This window comes from Pholis gunnellus (assembly GCF_910591455.1).
Source record: "Pholis gunnellus genome assembly, chromosome: 9".
NCBI lineage: Eukaryota > Metazoa > Chordata > Actinopteri > Perciformes > Pholidae > Pholis > Pholis gunnellus.
Window position 1 is genome coordinate 14499355 of NC_136535.1, and position 10453 is coordinate 14509807.

Below are 10453 nucleotides of genomic sequence, written 5' to 3' on the forward strand. Positions count from 1 at the left end.
TGAAAAGGGCAGGAGAGACAGAAGTGGCAGGACATTAAGCCTCTAAGGACTTTACTAATTGGACAATGAGTTGAATAACTGCGATTTAAAATATGTGACAAGTCGCTGCCATAGGGAATTATTGTGTCTCTCCATTGTGGACAAGTGACAGTGACTCTCAAAGAAAACGGGACATGGAAACTTTTGACTGGTTGTCCCTCAAGACTTTCCGTCTCTACAACAATAATGAACTCTGCTCTGTGTTTTTCTCTAGATGACTGTGTTGATTTCTGTGTCTCTTCCACTCAGAGAAGCCATATTGTATATAGAGATAAAACCATAAAGACCCTCAGCTCACATCCTCCTCACTGTCACTCCAATTAACCCAATTAACCCTAAAGCCTGTAGAGCGAGATGGACACTTGTCTGTAGGAATGAAAGCGACTTTGGAATATACATTTTTATTATTGCAGTATTATACAAATCATCTATCACACTGGGATCCAGGTGAGAATATGATTATAGGGTTTCCCTTAAAAAAGACGGAGAAAGCCCTCTGGTGTTTTTGTATTGAGATTCAAAATGATAATGATAAAAACATCTTCATCAGTCAGCCATACTTAAAGCACACTGTTGGGACAAAAATATGAATAATGTAGTCCCAGACATTCCATTATATATAAGGGAAAAAAATGCAATGCTGACAGGACGCAATTTCTGTTGTTTGATTATAGGAGAGCAATTTCTTTAACTGAGTATTAATTATAGTATATTCTGTATGATGCTGCGGTTGTGTTTGTGTATGAAAGCCATATTCTTGTTTTTTCTTTTTAAGGTTTGTATTGAATTTCTTTTCACCAGATAAAACAGATGGAAGGATGTGAAAAATTAGTCTAGACAGACAAAACAGCATTGTTTTATTGGATGTACAATGTGATCCAAATACCTTTTTATTATTCTCTAAAGAAATATATTTCTGAAAATGTTTTTAGGAGGGGAAATGGAAATGGACATTTTTTTTTGTGTCTTACTGAGCACTTACTGAAATTGGTTCTGGTGTGAACTCAAAGCACTTCATCACTTAACACTTACTGTGTGATCCTGTTAAAACAGAAAACAATGCAAGTGTGGTCACTAATATCATAGCCTGGCCACAGTGTAGTGGAAGGGATATATGGTCATTTAAAAAAGCAGATAAATAAACAGACCAAATGTGGTCATTAAAAGGCGACCGTTAGAGGTCAATAAAAATAAACAGAATTATTCTGATAATGGTGTCAGTTCAATTTAGTCAACTGTAAAGTTTAAACTTCAAAGTGGGAATATAAAACACTTTAATTCAGTTTCTCACTGATTGATTGGAATTTCCAAACCACTTTTTCAAAGAAAAAAAATATTTATATTACAGTTCGGATGTTATTAACAATGCATTTGAACTGAAGTGAGTCACAAACAATTTAGTGGTTGTCTAAAAATCCCAAATGTTATATTTTACAAATATGAAAATGTGACCCTTTTGGACAAAAAGTTGGTTTCAATACAGTTAAATGCATTATTGAAAAATGGTGAAAATAATACAATAATAATCAAAATACTCAGAAATAAACATCAGATAGCTTTCTAGCACTTTGGAATAAGGTCCTTCAAACTGATCTACGATGTTATCAAAATACACGTATTTTATAAAATCGTCTTTAAAAGTCTTTAAAATGAGGACATAAAGCCAGACATATATAAGTTATTTTTGTTTTTGCTATCAAATTGAGATTATGGTCGACTGTCTGATTCGAGGTCTCACTTTATGTGGGAAGAAAAAACATTTCTAATCGTTCAGATCCGACATGCACTACGCACCCATACTGTAGCTGTCACATGTGTGAGCGCACATATTCTCGGGTGTTTAATGGTATAACCTGTGTGTATGGTGTATGCTTGTCCAAGTGTGTATGTGTTTTTTTTTTCTTTAATTAAATAGCTAACCCCTTGCCCATCACTGTGAATTTAACATTATCCTCCCATCTTTGTGAATATTCCACCCACTCATCAAATAAAATGAACAAATGTAAAAAGAAAACCAGTGATACAGATGACGATAACAATAAAATATTCCAGTAGAGGAGCACAACTCGAGGCTTTGTTGTTTATTTCTTGCATCTGCGCAGCACATAAACTCAGCGATTAAGATACATGAAATGGCATGACAGTTAATTAAGGTTTCACGTGTGATTCAAATAGATCATGTGGCCGTGGGACACATATTTGAAGGTAAATAAGGTTGTTCTGCACCACATCTCATTCACAACACATCAATATTTCATTCTTTGATGGCATTTAACGGACATTTATATACAGCCTTTCACTATACCTGTAATATAACATGAATTCACATACAGCCAAGAATAACAAACACATGAGACACATCAGTGATAGAACAGATATAAAAGATGTCACTGCGAGTTGACGAACCACAATTACCCACACAATAAAACATAATAATATTGATCCTTTATTTAAAAAAAGTAACATGTGGAGCAGGTGAGAGCAACCCTGGCATGAAGCAGGACGTCGCTCGAGTGTGTCGGATTGAACAAAGACTCAAACTCGTCTGAAACGATCAAGAAAAGAAGCGAGTACATGGAGAGCATTTCACTTATGAGAGACTATATGCGGGCATGCATCACCGTGTGTGTGTGTGTGTGTGTGTGTGTGTGTGTGTGTGTGTGTGTGTACATTGGTGGGTTTGCTTGTGTGTCTGCGCGTGTGTGCATCTCCATGAATTTGCAAGTGTGTGTGTGTTGTCTGAAGCAGCCCCAGGGAGGGGCTCTGACATTGAAGACGGGTTAAATCCTGTTTTACATTCAAGTGGCAGGCCCTAGTTCATTAGAGTGAGGATCATTCCTCCTCAAGACCAAAGGAAGCGCATACTAAACAAGAGCAGTTGTTGGGGAGAAAATGCCATTGTACGTGCAAAACCGTATGAACTGTGTTAGTGTGCGCGTGTGTGTGTGCGCTGATGTGCTGGGACAGAGCTGCACAATAACCTCTGGTTTTGTCTTTATATCCTCTTTTCTGTGGAGTGCAGTCTTTCTAAAGCAAAGTTAAGGTGCGGCTTGTACAGTGCACTATTTGTGTCAATGTGCATGTGTGTGTGTGTGTGTGTGTGTGTGTGTGTGTGTGTGTGTGTGTGGTCACAAGTCATGGCAGCTCTCCTGACTGTCGTCTACTCAGCCTGTCAATGAGTCACCCATATGCCCTCTCTGTCACGGACTTTGATGGCTTATCTTACCCCCTGAATTGGAGTCGCGCTCCCGGGGGAAATACCTTCGCACATGTAAATGCTTTTGAAAGAGCTAAAAATATGGGGAGGAATAATAGAGTGAGGGATGGAGGGAGACACCCAGACAGCTTTCACCTGACATGGGCTTACTACATCTCCACAACTCTGTCTTTCCTCCATCCTTCCTCTGTTACCTCTACTCTTTTTTTCAATGTTTCCCCAACAATCTCCTCTTTCTCCTCTCAGCCAGGGGAAGGCCAAATCCATACTTAATGCAGGTCTCAATGCAGATGCTTTGATCCATAGGTGTGGCATTTAACACCTGAGAGCAGATGAGCAATCTCGTCTCAAAATAAGCAGAGGTTATGGCTCCTACTTCCAGGGCTGGGAGTGTGGATGTGCAGTTGAGGTTTTGAGATGTATGAGGTTCGACCTGGACTTGGAGCTACGGCTGCTGTTGTGGTTTCTGAGGGCTCGGGTCATGGGGTGGATGGTGTTTGTCAGTGAGGGCGCGTCTCTTGCCTCTGGGCGCCCTGCCCTTTAGACGCGCCAGGCCTCAGGAGCCTCCTGCATGCCAAACAGACCTGTGCAGTCAGATGCAGCCACGGAGGAGAGACGAGGAGAGGATAGGAGGGAGGGAGGGAGGGAGGGAGGGGAGGGGAGGGGAGGAGACGCGAACGTGAGGAGGAGTCCAGAAAGTAAGGACTCGAGGGCGAAAGGGTAGAAGAGGATCTGAGTGAGAGAGTAGAGGAGGGAGGAGAGGGGGCTCGAGGAGAGGAGGTAGGGTGCTGGTCACACTGCAGCAGCCATGTAGACACACCCTGCATGTGAAACACAACTGCATTGGAACGCCCTGGGAATTGGTGAAGGGGAGGTGGGAGGAGAGGAGAGTGAGAGCAGAGGAGAGAGGAGGAGAGGAAGAGAGGAAGAGAGGGTGACTCTGAGGTGAGTCTCAACAGCAACACTTTGTGTCGATGGCCGCAAGATATCACAGACCTTCGCCCTAACCCAGTCAGTGATAGTTATCACAGACAAAGCCCCCTTATCACCAACACTCCCACACACACACACACACACACACACACACACACACACACACACACACACACACACACACACAGCAACCACATGCTGCTCAGCTCACTTCATATATTCATACAGTTCATGCAGCTTATTCTACAATTCCTTATGAAATATGTGTTTCAAGATGAGGTCTTTATTTGTGCAAATGAGGGTTTTTGATTTATTTATTTTAAAGGTCTAGGAAAGAGATCCACATTTTGTCCACACCTTTTTCGATGTTGCTCTTCTTATTAATTGCCTTTCTTTGCATTTGTTTTACATAAAGCTGACTGAGAGATATGTACAAGATGTCCAGTGTACCTGTACTGTACCTGTGCAAATGGAAATAAATTCATTTTTTTCTAATTCACACCTTTTATTGTCAGTGCCTCCCATTCCTCTTGATCATCTTTGATATGCTCCTACACCCTGATTGAAGTCCACCTGCGGTTATTGCAGTTGATTGGACATGGATCGATTGAATGGAAAGGCACACATGAGGTCAGAGAATCTGGTTGCAGAGCTCAGACACGGGATTGTGTGGAGGCATAGATCATCTTGGGAAGGGTACAAAGACATTTCTGCTACATTGAAGGTTGCCAAGACCACAGTGACATCCACAATTCTTAAATGGTAGAAGCTTGTAACAACCAGGACTCTGAGAGCTGCCTGGTCAAACCGAGCAATCAGGGGTGAAGGGGCTTGGTAGGAGAGGTGACCAAGACCTCGATGGTCAGTCTGGATGAGCTCCAGAGATCCTGTGTGGAGATGGAAGAAACTTCCAGAAGGACAACCGTTACTGAAATACATGACACATGATGAAAGCACCTAAAGGACTCACAGACTATGAGAAACAAGATTCTCTGGTCTGATGAATCCAAGATATAGCATGTCCGCAAACCAAGCACAACTCATTCATCCATCCAGCCATCCATCTGTGGCCGTGTTTACCAATTACAGAGATAGCCTCAATGAAAACCTGGTCTATTGGTCCAGGACCGGAGGACTGGGCTGAAGGTTTGTCCTAAAATGGTCCAGCCAGAGCCTGAACTTGAACCCAATCGAACCTCTCTGGAGAGACCTGAATATGGCTGTCCACCAGCGGGCCTCATCCAAGCCGACAGCGCTCGAGAGGATCTGCAAGAAGAAAGGCTGTTATCACTGTCATGGTACTTCAACTGAGTTAAGGCTCTCAACACACTAAGAAAATGTCCCCTTTTGGGGTTTTTAATATAAATGCAAAGCTTAAAATCTTAAATCTAAAATCCTGTTTTCTTTAGTGTATGTGAGGGCAGAAAATCATTTCTAAATATTTTAGAATAAAACAGGTGAAGGCTCCTGAATAATTTATGAATGCTGTGTATTTCTGCAACCAACTTCATGTACAGTGAACACATTCCGCTGTAAATGGAAACTTCATTATATAATAAAAGAATTCTACAAAGGCCCCAAAGTTGTGTCCGTTTGGTTTCATTTTATTAAACATAGGTATTCAGGAATATGCACGATCTAATTAAAAATTAAAATAATCAAAATCAGGTCATAATTCAGCTTTCACCTTAGTGGTGAATATTCCCCGACTAATTTGAAATTAATTAAATGACCAAAAACAATAGAACATTTAAATAACTCCCAACCTTTTGGCCCTGTCGCACTGTAAAATGAAGCAATGTCTACTTGCAACACCTAAGGTACAATCCTCCAGAATTTCTTTAAGAAAAGCTAATTTGGACTAGTTGTGAAAATATGGATATTATTTTGTGAAGCAGACCTGCGTCTTTCTATTCTGGCTAATCCTCTCATGACCCTCACATCTACCTGGTGAATCTTGACCCACAGGTGGGGAAGCACAGGTCTATTTAAATGTGAAAGCTAATTATGCACACTGAAGTTTTAACCCTGTGTCAGCGTAGATATCTTCTCGCTTTATTATTCTATGTACATAAGAGAAACAAAAGTGAACCGTATGTCCCCACACAAACTCAGTATCATCAATTTAGACGCTTTCTTTACATCCATTTAAATAGAAATTGTAGTGAACACCAGAACTCACTCAAAATAGTTTATAGTCAGACAAAGCCAAATATATAGCCACAGAATAAACTGTGAAAAATAGATTTCGTTTTTAAAAATCTAGAGTCAAATCTAGAGTAACAATAACAAACTGACAAAAGTGCTATTACCCTTAAAAAAAATAATAATTAAAAAAAACATACTTTAACAGGGTAGCCTCTGTAAAAACATAAATCATTGTACGCCCTGATTGATAAAGACAGACCTGAAACATGCACATAATATGATCATTCTTTCTACATCTCACAGCATATCACAACCAGCTTGTTTTATTTCAAGACTTGTATAAAAACTTCAAGTAGTCGGAGTAAATCATGTCGAACAAGGTAAGACAAACGGCGTTCAACAACAATTGGCTGAGTAACAAATGCACACAATGCAGTGAAAACTGAACTTATATTAACAGATATACGACGTTCTCAGTGAATCTTTGCACTGTGCCTGATGTTACAAGTAACAAGTCAATTCATTTTCCCCAACCGATTGATAATGCAAGTGAAGCAGCGTTGAATATATCTGATAATAAATCAACAACAAAAAAAAAAAGAGACCAGAAGTTATTCCCCAGAAGTGAAGGTAGTCCAACTACCAAAATGTTTCTGAGCAAAAGGTCTTAAAGTCTTCGTTCACCGAAACAATAATCTTTACATCAATAGAACGGTGAACAATAAGTCTGTATCTTTATGGAGTCACACAGTCTACATATGAATATGTAGGCTGCTTACTTGCGCGCACACACACACACACACACACACCGTTTCCATCTAAGGTGTCTACTTGTTCGGCCCCTTGCTGTCATTGTCGTCCCTGCCGCGATGTCTGCCGCTGTGGGAGCCACGGTAACCCCGGAGCTCGCGCCTCTCGCGGCACTCCCGGCAATCCTCCTCATCGTCTCCCCTCCCCTCCTCCTCCTCCTCCTCATCGTGGATGATCTCCACCTCCAGGCGGCCGATGTAGAGGGACACCGCACAGAGCCAGAAGAGGGCGACGCTGCCCACCACGGCGCTTTGGAGCAGCAGCGCTGGCACAGACAGCAGCATCATCCTCCGCAAGGCAAAAAGGCTGCCAATGTACGAGGCACCGCCGAACGACACACACACACCGCCCAGGATAAAGAAGGCTGAGGAAAAACAGATTGACGCGGGACAATTGTAGAGATCCCATTCATTTTCTCACTGTAATTAGATCTTGGAGGGAGGCAGGTTGCGTCTACATAATCTCTTAACTGAGAAAAAACTGAATTTTATTCACAAAATGATTTAAATAGAACACAAGTACATAAGCATCTCTACTGTTGTGTAGAGTATTTGAATGATGTTCAAGAATTTTAATACATGTAAAGCTTTTATTCGGACTTAAATAATGTAAACCTCATGATTCAATTTAGTACCATAGCTGGCAAATTTAGTTTTCATGGTTTTTCACACATTACTGTGCCTCAAACTCAAGGACTATTGAATGGTTTAAATAATCTTTGTTCAGGTAAACATGACATCGGTTACAACTAGATATTAAGGACATCAGCTCTTTGTTAACTCGTGATTTCAGTCAATTGCAGAAGTTCTTGTGAAATTATTCATCTGCTGAATCAAAAAATAAAATCTATTGCAAGGTTCTCTTAGAAATAGATTTTTAGGATAAAAAGAGCCATTGGTGCAGATGCTATCGTTATATAAAAAGTGTATTATTTCATAACCAGTCATTGATTTTTTTCAAACCTTTTTCTTTTCTTTCTTAAATCCACTAGCTGTGAATACATTAGCAGTAAGCCTTTACGCATCTAGAATCACAAGCTGCTGTTAGTTATCGGACAGCGCTTCTGCTACACGTGTACTGATTAGTGAGTTGGAGCCTGTACCATATCCTGCTTCTCGTCCCACTTCGCTCTGGACAAATGCGATGACTCCGATCCCAGTCGCCAGCAGACCGTTCCTGAACCACGAGAGGAATCCTGCGAAAAACAGTCAAAGCCAGAAATAAAACGGCAGACACATTACGGCCAGACCAGAAATCTGTGCAGAGAGCCAGAACCAGTCACACTGTTTGCATGCATATGATGATGGAATAACTGCCCTCAGCTGCCTCTGTTTATCAAAAAACCATGTGGTAAGTTGGACTATTCGAAGACCTGTAAAAATGCTTTTACAAAAAGCATACCTAGATAAGAAGCTGTGTCCCTATTTCATAATACAGTGCATACTATTATGAGGCAGGTTATGCGTGTTCACACTAACTGTGACTAAATTAAGTACACTCAAAGATGTCAGTATACGTACTCAAATGCCTAATTCAGTATTTAGTATGCTGTTGATGTATGCTATTCTACAACGTACTGCAAAGAGGAAGTGGAGGAGTTCCTAACAGCTGGAAAACATTGATGCTGTTGATGTGAGGGACTTGGGGGGGGGGCTTTCTCTTTGTCAAGTTTAATAAGCGGCAGAGTTCCATGGTTGCAGTTTGATGCCGCCGAGCGAACATGTTGCATCATTTCCTGTCATTAAAAAAAACCTCAAGAACAGTGTACTGGGACAGACAGAATAGTACGAACTGTATGCGTTAATAGTCGAGGAAGTGTAATCGGGGCAGAGCTGGGTTTGTGCACATCCAAATAACTGCAACCTGAGGTCAATGTTGCAGTATTTACAACAACATCTCAGGCAAAGATGGGGTCGTTAAAGAGAAGATATAGATATCTGTTATCTCAAACGTTTCTTTTTAACTACAGGCCTAATATAAAGTACATCTGACTGATTGATTGTTAAGGCCCTGCACACTTATACAACTACTTATTGGCATTAATTAACACTCAGCATTGATGTGCATGCATGTGTGTGCAACTTTTGTTTGTGTGTGTGTGTGTATGTGTGCACTGTGTATCTAAGCATATATTTAAATACTAATATCTTGTGATGATTTGTTTTTAAAGCCCTCTTATTTGATTTGACCTCTTCACTTTGGCTGTCCGGGGCCTCACTGGGTGGAGTTATGCAGGGACTTAAATCATGTCACCAATCTCTACCTACTAATGATGTCACTCCTGTAAGTAGTATACCACACCTACAAGGCAACTGCGAAATGATGCGTGCACATGATCAACGTAGATGTACGAGGTTCAGGGTTTAATCCAGACACATGTCCAGGATGACTTTTGTCAGGTTACCTGTCTCGTGGGACTTTCTCAGCATCTGTAAACAAAAAAAATTGAGAATATTATTAAGAACATTAACCTCTAATTGAATCAGTGTTGCAAGTTGTATTATAAGAAACGTATCTGTTGTGGGTGTATAGTGACTGTGATACCAATTTGCGTCAGGAAAGGAGTAACGAAAGTATAAGCAGCTGTGATTATTTCACATTTTAAAAAGCTCACTCCACCATGAACTGAATATATCGTTCCAACATTTCCCTACCAAAGCGTCCGCCTTGTCCAGGTCTGTGAGCTGGTACTGCTGCTGCTGCTCCGGACCCCGGATCTTCACCCACGGGTCCTTCTCTCCGAGCCGCAGTCGGGACGAACCGTGCAGCCTCCTCAGCGGGGCTGCGGGAGGACGGACCAGCGTCACACTCCGCGCGAAGTGGGACACGGCCGGCGGCAAGTGCCGTCTCATGAATAAACTCAAGAAGGCCATCGCATTACGTGCCGTCCAGCCAGCGAAACGATACACAAGTTAAAAGCACAACACGACCGATGCATGCACTCTGAACTCTCACACTATTGGTCGACGACAAAAACCCGGAAGAGTCTCCCGGAAAGCACGATGCTGTGAAGAAGGTGTGCAGAATTAATTCAGCGCCATCGTGCGACTGAAGGTAAATGAACGCATCGGAATGAAAGAAAAGTTGAGTTAGTTCTTAACCACAGCTGATTTATCTTTTCATTTATTGTCTTGTAGGTGACGTTTGTTAACGACATTTCCCCTTTAATAATATAAAATAATGTGCAATTACATAGGCACGCCGCCCGAGGGCGCTAGAGTACAAGGCTGTGACGAGTTCAGATTTATTTATTTATTTATTTTATTGCAATTTTCAAAAGGTACAGAACTGTGGAAGCCCATTTCT

The 10453-nt window shown here is 41.3% G+C and overlaps 1 protein-coding gene across 1 annotated transcript; it reads right to left on the bottom strand.

Annotated features, from left to right (window-relative positions):
- Positions 1-5782: 5782 nt before the first annotated feature.
- tmem160 (transmembrane protein 160) lies at positions 5783-10090 on the bottom strand. The gene is made up of 4 exons (XM_079166758.1): positions 9802-10090; positions 9552-9576; positions 8250-8342; positions 5783-7511 (listed from the first exon to the last, which is right to left on the bottom strand). Exons 1-4 carry the CDS (start codon positions 10018-10020, stop codon positions 7165-7167), a joined length of 684 nt encoding a protein of 227 aa, XP_079022884.1. The 5' UTR covers positions 10021-10090; the 3' UTR covers positions 5783-7164.
- Positions 10091-10453: the final 363 nt, after the last annotated feature.